General features: G+C 39.0%; 1 protein-coding gene across 1 annotated transcript; it reads right to left on the bottom strand.

Moving 5' to 3' along the window:
• Positions 1-1,583: 1,583 nt before the first annotated feature.
• p4hb (prolyl 4-hydroxylase, beta polypeptide) lies at positions 1,584-14,620 on the bottom strand. The gene is made up of 11 exons (XM_024289869.2): positions 14,243-14,620; positions 12,484-12,690; positions 10,893-11,026; positions 10,615-10,752; positions 7,427-7,531; positions 7,225-7,350; positions 6,945-7,145; positions 5,964-6,084; positions 5,279-5,460; positions 3,319-3,432; positions 1,584-2,896 (listed from the first exon to the last, which is right to left on the bottom strand). The coding sequence occupies exons 1-11, from the start codon at positions 14,379-14,381 to the stop codon at positions 2,828-2,830; spliced, it is 1,536 nt and encodes a 511-aa protein (XP_024145637.1). The 5' UTR covers positions 14,382-14,620; the 3' UTR covers positions 1,584-2,827.
• Between the last annotated feature and the right edge of the window lie 5,849 nt (positions 14,621-20,469).

Here is a 20,469-nt window from a genome sequence, read left to right as displayed (position 1 = left end):
TCATTAAAGATCAAACTTTTTAGTAAAGCATATAAAATCTGTTCATTTTGGAGGTAGAGTTGAGTAAACAAGATGTCTTCAGGTCAACAGGGATGCAAAAACCTACATAGTTTATCATAAAAAATTCTTTTTTCTTTTTTCCCTCTTTGTCATCAGCAGTCTTGCACTGCTGTTTTTTGTTATTTTAGTTTTGAGTTGGACCTTGGCAGTCTCAGTTTACAGCTTTGTTTTCTTTAGGTATTTTTGGTTAGGCAGCCAGTAGCAGGAAGCTGCTGACTCTGACGGTCGACATGTCTGGGTCAGCAGTCTCCATGACATATTTTATGTTTGACCAAAGAGCCTCCATGGAGAAATAAAAGATGTGGATCTGGAGCTTCAGGTTGCAGACCGTTTGTTACCAAACACTTTTGCGACAGTCAAATAAACAGGTGTTTTTTTGCTGCACAACCAACTAAGTTTTAATTGAAATTGTAACAATAATAGTTATCTTTCATTAAAGAGTCAAACTGCTGAGTGATCTTCAAAATAAACAAAAACAAGTAAAATGGTAGGTCGTTTTTAACAAGTGTCATTATAAATGCTCCTATACGAGTCAGTATAAAGTAGAAACAAGTGATTTATTAGAACCGCTCACCAACCTCAACACAAACCTTTGATCCAAACTCACTTGATAGGCGTGAAAATTGCTTGAACAAGTTTCTTTTTCCCATATTGTGGGAAAACGTCCAACATTGGCAAATCTCAGGTTTCACCACAAAACAGCCGTGTCACGGCAAAACCCACTCAAATATTCCAAGTATCTTTAGCAATCGGCTCCTAAAGTTAAAAATCATAAAAAAAAAACTTATTTGAAAAGACTAAGTTACAATAAAGACCAAGCAAAGGAAACCAGTTCATGCTTTTTCTAAAAAAAAAAAAAAAAAAAAAGTGGCATTGAAATCTAAGTTTCACATTTTCAAACACAAAAAAAAGAGAATTGATGAAAATCGTAAAATAACATTTTTGGAATTTGAATATTTCTGTCACAAGCAGATTTAAATTTTCAGGCTGGTGAGGCGTTGGTGAGCAAATGAAAAGGTCAGCTAACGGTGGAGGTCTTTGGTTTATTTCAGATTAAAAGTCTAAAGTTGAGTCATGTGACTTGACTTTAAGCCATTTAGATTGAACAGTTAAAAAAATAAAGTAGAGTTTTGCCATCTGACGATGTTTAACCAGAAGCACCAACAATATAAGCAATGGGCCAAGTACAGAGCCCTGTGGTACACCACAAATAATTGCTATTGGGTTTAAAAAAAAAAGTTTGTTTAATGTGATTAAAACTGTATTTTCCTAATTTGGAGTAAGCAAAACCTGGAAAAGCATCAGGAGTTCTAGACAAACTTAACCAACTCTAGCCCACTCTTCGGTTATCTTCAGTAATCTGCTCCAAAAGTTAAAAATTCTCTTTGTAAAGACTAGGTTACAATTAAGAATTAACCACTCATTATCCAATGGGCATCGTCTTAAAGTTGAGTCAACTTCAAGACATTTACATAAAGGAGGAAACCGTCGACAAACAAGAAAAAAAACAAACAAGAAAACAGTTTATGTATTATTGTTTATTGGCCACCATTTCACGTTTCCACAGTAATTTGGATATGATGGAATGCTTTGTTAGTCCCCCCCCGCTCCACTAACATCCATTAACCTGCTCTACTTACAGATCCCCCCCATCCTCCTGCCAATCACACAGTGCATTCACTCCAACCACACATTCGTCACAGCACGCACACACACAAACACGCACACACAAGCGCTAAAGGGATGTAGGAAGTTAACAGTATGGACGAGGGGCGGGGCGTGCGACCGTTACTCCCCACCTCAGAAATAAAACAGGATCCTCCCTCAGACCCAACTGGCCAGTAAACTCCAATCTGTCCGCTTCAGAAACGCCGGTGAATCTCTGATTAGGCATAAATGCAGTGCGAGCCATCAGGACCGCTTCAGCGACGGCCCCGGGTCTGAGGGGAGGCGTCCTCGGGCCAACTCCGCCCCAACCGAAAACGAGCGGGCACAATGGTGCGGTACAAATGACAGTCTCGACAAAAACAAACAAAAATACTGTGACATTAAATAATAGTTTCCCCAAATGTTATTAGTTTGACAAAAAAAAAATGATCCAGTAGAAATGCTGAAATGACGGAGGTGAACAAAACTATTGAAATGAAAACTATTGGTCACGGCTACAAACGAGGGCGGGGGCTCTTTGTGCTACACTGGACAAACTGTGGCTTCTACTAAAGACATTTACATAAATGGCCCCTTTTCCCCTGAGAGATCGGTCCTCACAACCCCTTCACAACCTCCGGGCGTCTGAAATTCTGTCAGGAGGAGGACGACGGGCAGCCCCCACCTCATCGACGAACTTAAACCCACAGTGAGCCATTTCAAGAGGGGGGGAGCAAACATTTCCAAAACTAGATCTCAATGCCTTTTTTTGACGTTTAGTTTAGAAATATACAAGGCAAACTGCTGATATGGAGCTCTGTAGACAAGGCATTGAGGTCTCCCACAGAGGTGGAGCGCTGGTCCAAAGAGTCCCCCCCACCTGCAAGGACGAGACCATTGTGGTCAGAAGTTGCTAGGTTGAAGATCTGAGAAAAGAAAGACTGTCCCATCAGCCCAGAGCTGAGCTGACCAGATAAAAAAAAAAATGAAAAACCCGGGGAATTAATGTTCACAGAACTGGGAGAGTCCACAAAGAAGTGAAAGTGGTGATGGTGACTGGTTGAAAGGGTCGGGGTGGGACTCGTCTCCTCTCGCTCTCTCCTTTCATCTCCTCCGATGTTTACAACTCGTCGTGTCCGTCGTCGCCTCCATCCTCCAGGTCAGAAAGGTCGTCCGCATCGTCCAAATCCTGGGAAGCACAGGAGTCTCAGTGAGCGGGAAACCGCAAGAGAGAAACTCTGAATTCTTGAACGTTAAGGTTTTCAAGCGGCTGGCGTTTTCATCCTGCAGAACTAACGCTTCCCTGTTAGCCAGAAGACAGACATGCACGTGCCGCTTTTGTCAGGAGGCTCAGGTCTCCCTGCAAATCCATAACAGCTGCGACAGCTGCAGGAGGCATTACAGGTCTGAAGTCACTGCGCCGCAATTAGACTTCAGAGAAAATGCTTTGGTGTCTGCAGTGAAGCAGGATTGTCATAAAACCGAGGACTTCCTGCAGAAAAACGCTCCTCAGACTTCTAAATATCTACACAAATTTCTGTTTTACTAAATAGTTGTTTTAAAACATTCATCAAGGTCGAGTCCACGCTGCTTCCCATTGGATAACCTCACCTGTGATTCCCCATCATCGTCATCGTCTCCAGCAGGAGCTCCGCCTTCTTTCCCTCCACTCTCCAGGAACTTTGTAAAGCCCTCCAGCGTTCGCTCTCCATTGTAGTCGATCACCTAAAGGGGAAAAATAACTTTTTCTTAATCATTTTAATTCAGATATTTTTTATCTTAGTCAATAAGTTTGTTTTTAAGGAACACTGGAGTCAAATGGTTCTAACACGTAAAAGACAATTTATCTCCAAGTCTACAGCAGGTTTTTCTGAAGAACTCTAAGTGCCGTGTTCACAGCGGACTCGGAAATACGTGAGCAATAAAATGTTTCAATAAAGAGTATGTAGACCAGGGGTGTCAAACCCAATCGCACAGGGGGCCAAAATCCAAAACACACCTTAGGTTGCGGGCCGAATAGGATAAACATTTATTAAACACTCTAAAACTAAACTTCAAAAATGTAACTTTTTAACATTACTATGAATAAAAAAGGCAGGAATATTATTCCAGATTAAACTTTCAATATTTTACTCACCGTAAAAACAAATTTAGACAAAAGTTTGAAATAAGCGCAAGATAACATCAGGTCATAACAATAAAATTAAATGATCTGGAGGGCCGGATTCGGCCCCCGGGCCTCGACTTTGAGACGTGATGTAGATGCATCTATATACGCATTTTAAGATTCTATGTGCAAAACATGTGGCAAATGTGTACATTAAACCAGTCAGACTTTGACCAATCAGGGACTCTCGTTTGGTAGTGACGTATGTGTAGCGTCCTTTTTAATTCACAGAAGTGCCAACCAGTTCAAAATCAATCATGAAAAAGAAAAATCAATGATTGCAGTTTGTGCCCGACCAGAATTCTCTGACACCAAGTCTTTAGTAACAGAATAGAGCTGTAGAAGAAAAAAACTGGAGCAAGATTCATGAGATTTGCACCAAGCCTCTTTTAACTGCGAGTACAGGCGCGAGTGTGAACACCGGACGCTAAAAGCGTGTTCAAAAACCTCATTTCTGTCATCTACGTAGCATCACATGTGGAACTAGTTGTCACACACCTAGCTTGGGTGGTAAGGTGCAGTCACAACTCCACTCTGGAACAATCTGGTCATCTAACCCCAATCCAAACCCCATAACGCTTGTGATATCCATGTTTACATTAAAACTTGGGTCATCTGGACCCCACAAGACAACGTGCTGAACTTTTTACCCCCTCAAGGATTTTTTTTTAATCTTCACTGGTGTCTGTGGCAGACATAAAATCCTGTCCACCTTTGTCATGGGAGGAATCCCACATCAATATAAGGGTGGGGTCATCTGGACCCCATAAGATAGCACAAGGGTTTATAGTGTCCACAAATTGGGTCCCGTTTTTAGAGTATTTGGTAAGACCATGGATTTGAACTCTGTCAGGGAAGAGATACTATCACAAGGCCACTGAGTTGGTAGGACAATTTAATAACTTTTTCCCCAACAGTAGCAATGATCTGGTAATCAGATATCTAGCTGATGATTCCATGTGTCTACCCACATTAATCTATAAAAATGTTACGGTTTTATGCCTGCAGATAAAGCAGGAAACCGAAAGTAATTTAGGATCCGAGACCCAGGGTAGCACTGCGTATCCAAGGTAACCGCCGTTTGGAGACCAGAGGACAACAGCAAACTTTATGACATTTATGAAAAGGAGACTGGTCATTATTTTTCAAGTAACAGAAAATTTAAAGACATGTGTCAGATAAGTAAAACATGCAGCCCAAGACTTTCCGATCAAAATGCTTCCATATTTCTATTTTTTTTTGGCCATATAAACGGCCTCATTGACCCCAGAGCTCAGTTATGGCTGACATAAGGTCACTTGGTCAAAAATATACCAGAGGATTATATTTATTGACCTTTATCAGCTTGGTTCTTTTCAGGTTTAGAAGAAGGAGCAGTTAAAATGTGAATGGCGAGCAGCTCACCTGGCGGTCTTCTCCTGCAGGGAAGAACTTCAGAGTGGGGAAGCTGTGGACTTTGACAGCTTCGATCTCATTGGCTGTGGAGTCCATCTTAGCCACAATGATGTCAGAACTGTCCTTGTATTTCTCTCCCAGTTTGTCCCAAATGGGAGCCAGCTGTTTGCAGTGTCCACACCAGGGCGCATCTGGAAAGAAAGGGGAACACTAAGTTAATCTTATTTTTGCACAAATTATTAAGCAAATCTTTGCATCACAAACTGTAACAATTGCTCCATCTATCCAGGCTATAATCTAAACCTCGTGGCTTTGCTCCAACTTGAATGTCTAGGAACTCCCCACCCACCCACCTTTTACCCATCAGGGAATATCCGCTTTCCCTGTAATGCTTAAACCATAAGCTGTTTTTACCAACCAGACGTGGAAAATTTCTCCAAAAATAGTCAGCATTTGGCTGTGAATATTGCCTTGCGCTTAAATATAACCCTCGTCTTTTCAGGGTCAGTGTCTGGTAGCCGTTTAATTTGCTGAGCTGCGAGTTGGGAGGTCATCAGATGCTTTGACAACCTGCCCCGTCAATATTTGAAAACAACGTGGCGGATAGCCGACTTTCACACCCATGATGGAGGCTTTGCCTCAGTGCAGAGCTGAAAACTAGACCTCAAACTGATAGAAAAGGAGACGTGCTTACAAAATTCAATGAAGACGTTCTTTTTGGGGTCAAAAGCAACCTCCTCAAAGTTCTTGCCGACCAAAACCCTGACGGGGTTTTTGTCCCAGTCTTCAGGGATGTCCTGGCTCATGAGGTGAGGCTGTAGGAAAATAAAAAGAATACGTTACTACATGGAATTGATGCATATTTACACCATAAATGAAAAGACTGATAAAAATTGTGTTTTTAAAGTGTAATTATTGGTGTTTTACAGATGAGGACATTTATTTTAGGGCTGGGTATCGATTATAATTTACAGAAATTATTCTATTCCGTTTTTTTCTATTCTTCAATTAATTCAATTTTGAGCTTACACATTTGTTTAGAAATACATTGATCATCTACCATATGATTTAAATATATTTATATTAATGATCCAGTTCACATACTGTAAAATAAGTGAAATAATGAGATTGTTAATATCATACAGTGTTACATGGATTCTCTAAAGGAGAAGTTCTAACAAAAATGCTCAGATCATTAACATTGTAAACATTGTTCTGCTTCTCCTGGAGGACGTTTCAGTTTGACCACTAGGTGGTGATCACGCTATAGCATTACACCTTATTCCAGAAAAAGAACAGAGTATGAGGGGGAAAAAACCCCAATGTCTTAGACCACAAATAGTAAATTTGGAAAATATTTCCTTAAGAGTTTGAAAAATTCATACCTACAAGTTTATAAAGATGTTAATTTAGTCAACAATGTATGTTTAGGTTGACTGAGCGTTAGCCTTACTATGGGAAATTCCTTTAAACGTTAGCATCAAGCTAACGGACTTTACTAGCTTAGTTGCTGGTTGCCAACAATTCCAGCAAACTTCTAGTGAACTCCTGCGTCCTAGAAAATGACATGTTTTTTCTGATTTTGGCCAAAAACTGCATAATTAAAAATAATGTTGGGAATGCTGTTAAAATGGTTCAAAAGATGATCGCAGTGGTGCTTTATACATGTTTTCACCTTAAGTTTGCCTTCAACAAACTGGGTGCAGAACGCCGTGATGCTCTCTGCGGTGATGTCTTTGCTCTCTGGTTTGTATTTGGTCATTTCGTCCTCCAGGGTGATGAGGCGGATGGCGGGGCACTCTTCCTTCTTCAAGCCGAAGAACTCCAGGATGCGCTGGTTGTCGTCAACGTCGCTGTCGATGAAAATGAACAGAATCTGGACAGAGAGGCAGGAAGGTGGTCAGCGTCCGACTTGGCTGCAAAACGTCTTAATGGAGCAGAGACCGTTTCCCCACCTGACCCTTGAATCCTGCTGCAGCTTTCTTAAACTGGTCCATCTTCTCCTGGAAGTCTGAAGCAGCTTTGGGCAAAAACATGAGGATGTGGGACTTGATTTCTCCACCGAAGATTTTAGGAGCGGTCTGCACAAAAACAAGAGATTTAACCACATTGCAGTGAAAGCTGTTTTGTTCGTCACTGCGAAATGATGGTAGTTACCTGCTCGGTGAACTCGATGACCAGAGGCAGCTGGTTGGCTTTGACAAAAGCGAGGAGGTTGTCTTTGGTCAGCTCTCCATCAAAGGTGTTTCGCCCTTCATCGAACTGTGGAGCAAAGAGCCATCATCAACCGCTGATCTGCTTTAATCTGCCTGAGAACAACCAAAATAGATTTACTAGACGAATCTAAAGATTGGCCGTTAGCTGTGCCAAAAATCCTCTTACTGGGAAACACGAAATGGGGGGGGGGGGTGATGGCACATCGCCAGGCTTTGGGTGGGGTACGAAACTAAACAAATCTGAGAAACCATTCTGTTTATTAAGCGAACACCTGCTCTCACACGATGCCGCATAACTGCAGGCCACATGTCAGCGCCATTTATAAGCAGGAGGAGATACCAGTCTGAACCGGAGACCCGACAATGGCAGTTAGAGCCGGGCTGCAGGAGCCGACATGAAGGAGGATCATCTTAAAGGGTCGGGATATTAAAAGCTGCTTCATGCTGAGGCAACTTGGCCTTTCCATTCGCAGTGACACACCATCTATGAAGGTGACTGTGCATCAGAACCACCCCAGTTTTATCTGCATGGGCTGCAGCTATTTAAGGTGGTGTCACACCGCCGCTACATATAATCTGTGCATTGTCGTGAAACATGCCTGAATTTCAGAAGAGTTTCTTGCGTTCGTCGATGTGCGCAGATGTCCGCCGAGGGTCTGTTCTGAGCGGTCAAAAATTTTCGGTTGTATAAGAATAGCAGTTTATGCATATAATATGTAAATTATAAGCAAATTTTGCGCAATTGTGCAAGATTTTTTGAAAGATGCCTTTGTGGTTTTCCACAACAGTTCCACATATGTCTAACAGACTTTTCACGCATCCACCACCGATGTATAATTTATGTTGCGTATTCGGCACACATCACACTAAATATATTACATAGCTGACACACAAATCTATCGTATTTAGGACCTCGATTATAATTTCCTGAAATGATTTGATTTTGATTTTTTTTTTCGTATTCAATTCAATTTTGAGTTTACACATTTGTTTAAAAATACATTAATAATCTACTATATGATTTAAATATATTAATCTATACAGTTTATTTACTGTAAAATGCATCAGTGAAATAATGAGAATATTAATATCATACAGTGTTACATGGTTTCTCTAAAGTTCTAACAAAAATGTTCAGATCATTAACATTGTAAACATTGTTCTGCTTCACCTGGAGGACGTTTCAGTTTGGCCACTAGGTGGCGATCACACTATAGCATTACACCTTATAACAGAAGAAGAATGAATGAGCAAAAAAACAATGCTTTAGACCACAAATGGTTACTTAAAAAAAAAATTCCTTAAAGGAGTTTGGAAAATCCATGCCTGTGAGTTTATAAAGATGTTCATTTAGTCAGTAATTTATGTTTAAGTCGATCGAGCGTTAGCATTAGCCGTCCTATGGAAAATTCCATTAAACGTTAGCATCAAGCTTTATGTGCTAAATCGATTTATATTTTTGACGAGTTGATTATTGATCTTTAAAGCTTCAATTCAAAATTGGAAAATTTATTTTTATCAACCCAGGCCTACTCCATGGTCTATAAATTATTCTACGATTATGGTTCTATGGTTTATTCTTATTTCTTTTGTGGTTTTTAATGTGGTTCATTTGTGATACATCTATGAAAATTTTGCGTAAAAGTCCACAACCTTTCTCACTTTTGCCACGTATATTCACACGACAAATTTTTATCCATGCAGCGGCAGTGTGACGCGACCTAGACCAGGACCAAGTCCAAGTGTGAGGTAAAATGATGCACCGGAAAAACTTTAAAGTTCATCTTTAATCCATTCAGCTTCCACTCTCATTCTGGACTTTAACCTGGTTCAGATAAGGAAACAGCAGTGACCTCGCAGTGCAGACCTTCAAGTCCAACATGTCGAGTGTTTCTACATGATCATCACGTTTATCAGCTGTAATCTTTCCACGCTGTCAGGGGTTTTTGACTCACCATCTCCTCCAGATTGAGGTGAAAGTGCAGCCAATCAAACATCACAAAAAACAGACCCTTTTCAGCATCAGAATGATCTCTAAACCTGCAGCTAGCTGCATTTAGGAGAAGCGTCAGGTGATTTTGTCAAGTTCCGAGTGTCTCAGCAGATATGGAAACGCTCTTGGCAGAAACCGCCAGCAGAGCTGCTTTCTTTAATGAGTCGTTAGATCTATTCTTAGGACTCAATTTTCAATGTTTAAACAGGAACCCTGGATATTTTCACATTTAAGAAGCTTCCTTTTATACCCTAAAAGATTTTCAGGGAAAACTAGATACATATTTTTGCTCATCTTACACGTTTACGGTGCAGACTAAGACCTTAATCTGCTGGAAAGGTTTGGTTGACTTAAAAGGGGGAAAAATAAAAAATCATGAATACAGAATGTGGTCCAGTGGGTCAAACCAAACATGGATGTCTAAATGACTAAAATTCAGTACATAAATAACATAAACCAAACAAGAAGTTATACTGGACCCAATACAAAATAATTTTACGCTCAAATTTTGTCCATATTTGAACAGTTAAAGGCTTTATACTTTTATTTATATTCACTCTTGAATATCTTTTAAAAAAATGCCTATTATTCCTAAGAGATGTTTTAAAATTTTACCTAGATGCCATAATTTTATTTAAGTTAAGAAAAGATAAATCAGGCATGAAGTGTGTTAGGGTATTAAGGATATACTGGGTCAGTGGTAAGATCAAGGGTCCAGTATTTCTGTTCATGCACACCCACCAGCTGGGATTACAGACCAGCACCACATGCGAGTATCAATGAATAAGGCAGAGTCCATTTTTGGATTTTAGGTCAGCCTTCGGGGGGCTACTTTTGATACATAGCTTTATTCGCATTTTGATCGTTCAGCCGTAACTCAAGCACTTATGTAACTTACTGATCAGGTTGTGGTGTTGGCCCAAAGGTCAGAGAATATCTAAAATGTTAACGGACCACGGGGAGGCCAGGATTAGCAAGTGGCTCGGTTGGGGAGAAGGCTGCGGTATCGGCTTACAAAAAAGGTGTAAATCATAAAAACGGCGGGGCGCTTTCAGCAGCTCAACTACATCACCACTCCTGGCTTCCCATTCAAAAGGACCAAAAGTAGAATTTAAAAGACAAAACTTTAAACTAACCTTCTTGAAGAGGACAACGCTGTCTTTGGAGACCTCAAACTTGGAGTAAACAGCATCGCTGGAAGTAATGGCGAAGGGAACGTCATCCATGGCCTCAGCTGCTTTTTCATAGGCTTTGGCATCATCCGAGTTAGCATCCTACAGAGAAAAAAAACATTTTAAGCTGCATAGATGTCTAATTTTAATTGTTTAAAATGATAATTATACCTATTCAAAATGCAAAACCAGTTTATTAAAATATTAAGGTGTCTTAAAGATGGGAGAGATCAGAGTCGCACCTTGAAAAAGCCGATGATTGCCACCTCATTGTCAGCGATCAGAGACTCTGCATCAGTGACCTCGGCCAGGGGGGTGACAGCAGGTCCTGTGCGCTTCTTCAACCAGCTGACGATGTCATCAGCCTGCCTGCCAGCTGCAACAAAACACAATAGGTCAAGCATTTGAGCGTGGGGAAGACGGGCGTCAAACCGATGAAGCAAAAACGATTTAAATGTGTGAAATGTGGTTAAAAAAAAAACAAAAATAAAAATCAAGGATGTTACAGCTAATATTTGTGGAGATTTACAGGTGTGGACACTTATTTTAAAACACCAGACTTTATTCAGTAAATCAGCTTAGTGATCTTATGGTAGAGTGTCCGCCCTGAGACTGAGTTCAAATCCAGTCATACTAAAGACTCCCTGTTTGACATTAAGCAATAACAGGTCAGATCAGGAGATTAACCACCAAATGGTTCCCATTTGCGGCTGTGTCTGCAGCTCACCGCGCCCCCAAGGCACGGGTCAAATATGGAGAACAATTTCAGAACAACTAATGAAACTGTAAATGTATTCGAAATGGGAATGTTGTTCGGAGTTTGTTACAATGAGTCTTTAAACAAAACCACACCTGAGGTAAGATGTAAGCTAGTATTTTCTGTGGTGGCCTGATGATGAGGCTCGTTGAAATTATAGCAGTCATGTCCACAAAAGCACTTCTTCCAAACTTTCTCTCCAAACCCATTCTGAATGGATCTGGGCACGGGCCAGCTGAGCGGGGGAGACGTGAGGAAAGGCACATATGTCTGCCTCAGCTCGGAGTCAGCATGGGAGGAACGTGAGTGGGAGGCCCGGCCCATACTCTGCCTCATGTCTGCGTGCTGCTGGACGGCGATTGGCTGGTTCGCCATTTAGATCGAATTACAAAAAAATGAAGGGAGCTGGTGGGCCTCGCTGTCGCTAGTTTGACCCGATTCTTTCTGCCATGTAAAATGCATGTTAACGTTTTATGTGATTCCACTCACTCTGTGGTACTACAGCAGATTACATCAGCTTAGGAGGAAAAACAAACTCCTGCTGCAGTGTAAATAAAACTTCAGGTTGCAGGCAGGAACAAAGAAGCCCTTTTGAAAAGAGATTTAAGAACAGTTCCTGGTGTAGGGCATCTTTCCCGTTTGTCACTGCAACCACCAACTTGTTTCACTGAAATTGAATATGCTCTGCCAAAAAGAAACGTTACATTCCATTTAAAAAATTTAAAAACATGTCTAAAAAAAGAGAAACCACCTTTTAGCATTTTCCTCAGGCATGTTGGGGTTTGAACTTCTAAAGTGGAAGTTTATTTTTTACCCAAGAACCTGTCAAGCTTAACAAATGTAATTCAAGAAGCTTGATGTTTTCTCAGAGTTAAGGAAATTCATAGAATAGGGCTTTTATTGTGAAATTTGAGAAGGCAGACTCGGTGTTTAGACTTAAAATGGGGACAAGAGGTTTGCAAAACTGCATCCTTGAAGTTTTTTTCCATTTCAAAAATTCATCCTCGTCTTTGTCAAAGTGCTATTAAATGTTTGATCCAAAACTATCTGAAAAAACATGCATAAAACAAACTCACCTGAGTACTCTTTAGGAGATTCTTTATCTCCTCCTTTGAAGAACTTGATGGTGGGATATCCTCGGACGCCGAACTCTTGGGCCAGCTCGGTCTCCTCTGTGGCGTCTACCTTACCCAGGCGGATTTCTGAGCCCTCGGCCTTCAGCAGGCCGGCAGCTTTGGCGTACTCTGGAGCCAGGGCCTTGCAGTGGCCGCACCATGGTGCATCTGTGAAGCACATTCAGAGGTTTGTAAGCCTTGTGCTACCCTAGGCATGTTTACATTAAAAGTGGGGTCATCTGGACCCCACAAGACAGCACGATGAACTTTCTCCAAGGATTTTTCTTTTTTTTAAAATATTCACCAGTGTACGTGAAGACAAAATACTCTCCACCTTTGGGAGGGATCACCTCAATGTAAGGCTGGGGTCATCTGGATGCCACCAAAATGGTCAATATACTCAATCGACAAATATATATATTTTTTAAAGTACATAAACAAATTAGATTAAGAACAGGGAAAATCTTCAGTATACATCAAATTAAATGTGATTTTTCTTTAAATATGAAAGGAATTCACAAATTTAACTAAAGTTCGGAAATTATTTAAAGAAAAAGACTTCAAATATAAACTAAATTGATTATGAATATAAATAAAAAGTACATAAACATTTCAAGTCATTTCCAGAAAACTGACAAAATAATGTTAATGTTTTAGATTTGTCATTTCTTGAATGCTCCATCTAAAAAATATATTTTTGTTTATTTAAGACAAATGTTTTAATGACAATTGACTAATTCAATGCATAAAAGTACAAATATAAAAGAAAAAAATACATGAAAAAGAGTATCTTATAATCTTAATATTATAGGTTAAAATGTATGCATGTGGACTTCGATAAGAAAAAAAAGACACATTCCTAACTGATGACAATTTATAAGTAGTGACACGTAGCATATGACCCCCCCACCCTTCTATCACTTGCGGATGAACTAAACTTCCTCGTCAAAGTTGAGTCCACATAAACGTTGTTCTTTGGTAAAGTACACGTCAACCTAGCTGCACAAACCGACTGAGATCCCGCCCCTCTGAGCGATGGGTAGGTTGTCCCGCCCACCCGCAGGTCATTGGTCAGTCACCCCCGCAGCTACTTCTGATTCGTCCAATCAGACGTCACTCAACAGGTCAACACAGCGTCCCTCAAGTCCAAGGGATGCAATCGGTGACTCATTGGTGTCCCGTTAATTGGAAAATTTCGGTTTTAAAAGTTAGAATGACGGTGAAAGCGAAACCTGAAGAATCTTGTAGGAAACCACAGCCGCAATACGAAACTTTAGACTCCCACGCGCTACTTTCACCGAGTTAGCTCATGACAAAAAAGTAAGCAACTCATCAATTTACTGCAACGCCCCAAACAATGTTTTGTAAGAAAAATATTTAACAAAATACCCCCTTTAATATAAGCATTTCCAATTAATTTTATATTTCATAGTAGTGATAAAACCCCGCGTGCAGCTAAACTCTGATTAAGCTAAATTTGACGCTGAATTAAAACGAAGAAAACACAATTTTCATAAGTGCATCTCATGAAGTGGAAACTAAAATTTGTGTTTCACGACAAAATATGCATGTATTCCCTGTGAGTAAAATAACTTGTTTCAAGCGACAAAGTTGAAAGCTAACACCGAGCACCGGCTTGGTTTAGCTAGCTAGCTCCGCGTCCAGGCGCCCGCAGAGCGCCGCTAACGTTAGCCGACAAGAAACAGCAAATAATACTCACAGAACTCGACCAGAATGTTGGGGTGAGCTTGCAGAGCTTCGTCGAAATTACTTTTCTTCAGCACCAAGACATCTTCTTCCTCCGCGATCTCAGCCCTGCTGGCCACGGCCAGGGTGCAAAGCATCAAAAACTTCAGCATAGTTACAGTCGAGCCGGTTTCTTTCCTGACAGGGGAAACGAATAGTTGCAGAGACGACCTGTAGCGAATTTACTAAGAAAACCGTCTCGGTTTGTGGTTCTTTTGTTGCCCTTCTTGTTAAAGGCTGGGAGAGTAGCTGGTATTTTGTGTCTACCGCTACTAACGTGGCAGTGCACGCAGAACCGGAGGGGTCAGCCCTAGCGCGCATGCGCCTTTATGAGGCAGAAAGCTGTTCGTGTTGAAATGTGACTGGACCGCAGCAGCCTGCACCTGGAAGTGAAACACACGGGCTGCGTGCGCGCTCCCGACGCCATGCCTCCACATCACAGAGCAGAAGAGAAACAGAGCAGCACACAGAAATGTGGAAATTCTGTGTTTTTGCAGAGCAAAGTCCTCCAAAAGTATCAATAAACCCCCAATTTGCCACTTTTACCAAATACAGTTTTTTTTATTTAAAAAAAAAAAAAATCCAACACTAAAACATACATTTTCCACATTTTATTTTATTGGTTCTAAAAATAAATACATAAAATATTGTGGAATCAAAACAGGTTTTAGAATATAAAAAAGATGATCAAATAAATTACATAAATGCATAATTTACTCCAAAAAGCTGTTAAATAGCAAACATGAAAGGAAATTTCAATGAAGAGCTGATGCAACAGTGAGTAATCCAGTGCATGGAAAGCAGAAGTTGGTTTTTCTTAAAAATTCTGTAATATTTCTGACTAATGTGTTGCCATACACTTCTTTTTGCTTAAAATTTACATTTTCTCAAAAGCAATATTCACCAAGGATTCGGTTGATGTGTGCAACTTTATGCGCCGCTGTGTTTTAGGAACATTTGAAACCTAAATTCACTTGCACTCTGCAAACATGGACTCTGCAGAGCTGGTTTGACTGCATGTTTAGACTTTCAAAACTGCATCTGGCTCTTTCGCAACAAAAGAAAAAAGAAAAACGGTTGAAACAAATGCATGGAAATCAGTGAATGCAAAAACACAATGCATTTTTATTCAAATTTGATCAGATTTCTTTATTTTAACATACTCTAAATGTACTAAACTTGAGAGCAAAATAAATGTGGAATAAATGAGGAAATCATCAGTGTCCTGAAGGACTAAAAGAGCCATTTAGGCCAGTTTTTTACTGTCTAAACTCAATGAAAGCCACAAAGTCTTGAGAAAAATGCATATTATTTCACTCTTTGTTTTTGTGGCCATTGAGCTAATACAACATTCAGCTTAAATAGATGCAATAATTAAATTAAAACAATTTTATGAATTTCTATACACAGTAAAACGATCTGAATTTTTTTTTAATTTTAAGAGCAGAAGATACAAGCTCCTTTTCAAAATAAAATACAATACCTTTTCCTAAATTTAAAAATGCAAGAAAGTTAAAGATTGCATTTTCTATCATTATGACTTTAAAACTACATATTTTATTCAATTAAACAATCTAATATTAACAACAGTATTGGTGTACAATCTGATTCTTTTTACAATCTATACATGCAACTAAACAGTATCGTGCAGCAGAATCACTCTGACATAAATCATTTTGCTCCGTTATCTTACATGTTGAGAACACAAATAACAAAACTCAATGAATGCTTTTCAAAATAAACAACAAATGCATTATTCATTCAAGTATTTTTCTCCAAAGCCAAAGAGACACAATGGAGGAGCTAATGAGCTGCGTGTGGCTCAGGAGCCTCAGGTTGCAGACCTCTGATTCAGATGCATAAAAACAGTCAGTACAATCAGCTCATTCAGTTAAGTTGTTGTTTTAATATGAACATTGTCACGGCTCTGCAGTCTGAGCGACTGCGAATAGCAGCTCTGTCCTTCCAGACAATGCTAGATCTGTATTCCCAGTTCAGCCTGCTGGTTTTGCCTCAGTCCAAGAGAAAAACAAAGATGATGAATTAGGCCAACTGGCTGATTTTAATCACGCGTAGAGCTTTAAAACATCAAAATTAAACTCAAATCACTAAAAAATTCAAGGCTTTTTGTAAGTGAGGCATCGACATCAGAGCGTTTTCCTGTTCTTTCTCGTCTCAGATCACCCCCCCCCTCCCTCCCTCTCCCTCTCCGGCGTATTTGGAGCTGTTTTGAAACTTGATGCGACTTGCAGTGACTGTAAACTGACCATCAACAACATGTTTACCCTCAGCACTTGTGGACAAAGTATTCAGGAAATGGTTTGCTTCTGCAGCGGGGACAAAGAAAGACCAGGCCTCCCTGTCCTTGTTGGGTTTGAACCCCGAGCAGTAAACAGTCGATACGTTTGCCAGAGGTGTTAGAGCTGCAGGCCAGCTGGGCCCGTCTGTCATTGTTGCACCTGGTTTAACCAGATCCTGCATCTGATTATTCCAAAGAAATCCCGTTTAATGTTTAGTCAAATTACAAGTGAAGCACGAAACCATTTTAAACTGTTTGTTTTTATGAATGATAAGGAAATAATGAGAAATGCAAATCTTTTCTTGCAAAGTTTGTTTTATATGTCGAGAAAATGTAACAAAATTGATTCAGTTCCATTATATCTTCAGAATATCCTTTTTAAAAAAGAAAAATAGTTTAATTAAGTTTTATGTGTAGCAACAAAACTGACAAAAACTCAAAAATTTGCTTAAATTTAGTTTGAAAACTATAAGGAACTTTGCTTAAAATTATTAGTAGAAAACTAAATCCACTGTGATAAAAGTGCCAAACTATAAGAAGTATGGAGAACTACAGACCCACAGCACTCGCCAGCAGACTCTCTAAAGTTTTAGAAATAATTTTAATAGAAAGATTGAACAATTTTATTATTTCTGATGAGTTTGGTTTTAAATCAAAACATGGGACGGACATCTGGATTCATGCATTAAATATAATTGTTAGGTAAAGATGGTGCAAAGCAGAAATGTTTGTGCAGGAGTTAAAACTCTTTACACGCTTTTAAGACTCTTAATTGCTGATTTTATTCAACTTTTAAATGTATCCCAAAATAAAATCATTCCACCACTCACCAAAATAAGACACAGCACCTGTGTACGCCTGTTCCCAATTTGGAAATACTGGTTCAGACATCTTTTTTAAAGTTTCCTCTGTTGAACTTTGTATGTTTTAGCACTTTTTTGCTTTTTTGTTCTTAGTATTTCCTTACTTTTATGCTACTTTAACTGTATTGGTTGTTGTGATTATATTTGGACTTGGAGTCTGTAAATAAATATCTATCACTCACTGAGGGGGAGAAGGGGACCCTGATTGTACTGCTGTTTTTATTGTATTTTATTGCTTTTAATGATCTAATTGTCTAATTTTTTTACCCCCCCCCCCCTTTAAATGTATTTATTACTTGTTTTTATTTATTTCTAATCTGTATTAATGACCTGGAGCTACAGACTGCCATAACTTCCCTTGGGATTAATAAATTATCTATCTATCTATCTATCTATATATCTATCTATCTGATTGATCTAATCACTAATGTGGAAGTCACCAAGAATTTCTCAACATTTTGAAGATTCTTCAGAAGTTCTGATCCTCTTCATGGAAGAGTATGTTGTAGTTATGAAAGAGCAGGCTATTTATTACTTTTTATTATTATTAGTATTTATTCTACCCACTCATCTTCAAACACATTGTTTGCTATACTTGTATATTTGTATTTTTTAATTCTTATAATTGTATTTTTTAATTATTGTGCTTGCTTTCATTTTGTGTTTGAAAAAAAAAGTTTTTTTTTTTCATTACAAATCTCCATTAGTTGCAATCAAGCAGTTGCAACTTTTTTTATGATAGAAGTACTTCCAAAAATATCTGAAATTCCTGCAGAGCTGATTGAAACTGTTAGTGGAGGAGGGACAAATATGAGAGAATTTAAAAGTAAAGAATTTTTTCTTACAGTTTTCATTAAAACATTGAAGGGCAGTTTTGTGTTTTTATTTAGCGCTTGCTCTCTACTTAAATCTGACGTTTGCACCGTTTCTGACTATAAGATACAGACGGACAAGTGAAGAGAATAAACATTTTATTTTTCAATCAACATTTGCATGAAAATCTAGCAATATTGCCCAATTTTAAGTTTGATTCTCTCTCTTTGGATCATGAAATTTAAATAAAAATATTTAATAACTTTTGGTTCAGTGATAAAAGTTTTACTTTGTCTAAAAATACAGTTCTTTTGTTCCCAAGTTAAGGAACACGGTCATAACAAACCCTAACCAGCCCATACGATGTTTCCTTTAGCTACATATGCAAGGATTTTCTCAAACCCAGAAGAGGCAGAAGTGTAATTATTATGAGTGTGGCAGGAAGTGCCGTGATGAACAGAATGGCTGCAGTGGAGGAGAACAGGATGGGAGATAATTGAAGGACGCTGACTCATTTGGACATTCTCTGAAGCATAATGATGCTTTAATAAAGATGGTGAAGTCATAAATGACCGTTCACCTTTGAATTGATTTATTTCCCAAAGTAAAGTGGTCCGAGTAGGGTTGCCATGCCAACGCTGATGATGCGGACGAGGACATTCGCTACCAGGGGATCCTGAAGATGACGTGGGGTTCTAATGAGTAATGCAGTCACAAATGCCATGATATTTTTGGACCTCACTTAAAACACACAGGGCTACTGGCTAAAGAGTGATTTTCAGTGATGGAAAAGGCTTGAGTTTGGTTGTTATGTGGATTTAAGGTCATGAGTTTAATCCCAGAAGATTGGGTTTATCATGTACGCGTTGATCAGAGTCATGGCCATTGCTACTGATTATCTGCAGCCTTGCAGAAATATCAGTGAAATTACAATGTTGGCCTTCTCTGGTTGAGCCACTCCAACCTTCAGCTCCATTTCAACATTATCTGTTCAACTTTATTTTTATTTTCAACTTTATTTTTTGTCAGCTTTCTCACATTCAGGTAAAAAACAAAGGATGAAGAGATCACATAACTCCTAATCCTCTCCATGAGCATGAATTTAATTTCCTATAAATGATGTTTATGACCTGCTCTCTTAAAAACCTGCCAAACGTTTGGCGCCCCCCCTCCATCCTAAGGTGTTAAGTCTTGAATGCACTGTGGGTGTGCAGGTCAAACTGCAGGATTAACGGAGATATTTTGATGCAAACAGCTGCAGACGTTATGCAAACCTTATCATTACACGTGTTTGGACTAAACTGCTTTAGAAATTAAAACTGTGATATATACGCCACAAGCACGCAGTATTTCTACTGATAAACTCAGAAAATACACATAACCCTTCCCTGAATAATGAAACGTGATAGCTAGAAGGTCAAAAAACAAGATTGACTGAAAATAAAAATTAAAAAAAGAATCCATAATCATAAAGTAAATAGTAATTCATCTATATGGGGAATTCAGGAATTATTCAACCACTTTAAATGAAATATAAAGCAAAAATTTTGACATTTAACTTACTATAGAATGTTGTTAATTCTTGAACCTGTTGTTCAAGTTTTTTTTATTTTCAGGTATCTGATTAAAAAGTTAGCAAAAAAAGGTCAGATTTGATTTAATCATGGTTTTTAATAATAAAAAAAAACAATAAAACTTTGATGTGTTTTAGTGAGAAATATGTTTTATGAATTTTTTTGATGAAATAACCAAAATGTAGTTGACAGGAACGAGGACGCCCTCTGGTGGCGACCACCTGTAAAAGCAACAGTCGCTCAGAGCCTTGTTTGGCTTTCCCTGTTCTTCCTCCCATTGTCATGTGGAGTCTCCATCACTGTAGTTAAACTGCTTTGTGTTTGTTGTCAGAAGCTGGAATGTCTTTGTTCCTGGAGCACAAATACCACCGGAAACCTCCTGGAGTCAAATCTGACTTCAAAACAATCCGATCTTCAACCTTATGACATCAAATGGCCATTGTTAGCATTTGTTAGGACAGACTTAAACATTTTAGTTTGATAAAAGTCGTTTTTTTGGCATTTTTTCATTTTATAAAAGCATGATAAATTGATACAGTTTGGCACAAACAATGTTGACCTCAGTTTTTATCCCTAATATGTCAAATAAAATCTATTTAATTCAAACTTATTGGAAGATGAAGCTAAAGTTTTTGAATAGTTAAAAAAAAAG

Source organism: Oryzias melastigma, linkage group LG1 (genome assembly GCF_002922805.2).
Source record: "Oryzias melastigma strain HK-1 linkage group LG1, ASM292280v2, whole genome shotgun sequence".
NCBI classification, from domain to species: Eukaryota; Metazoa; Chordata; class Actinopteri; order Beloniformes; family Adrianichthyidae; genus Oryzias; species Oryzias melastigma.
The sequence above is the reverse complement of the archived record's forward strand: the minus strand, read 5'-3'. Positions and strand labels throughout refer to the sequence as shown.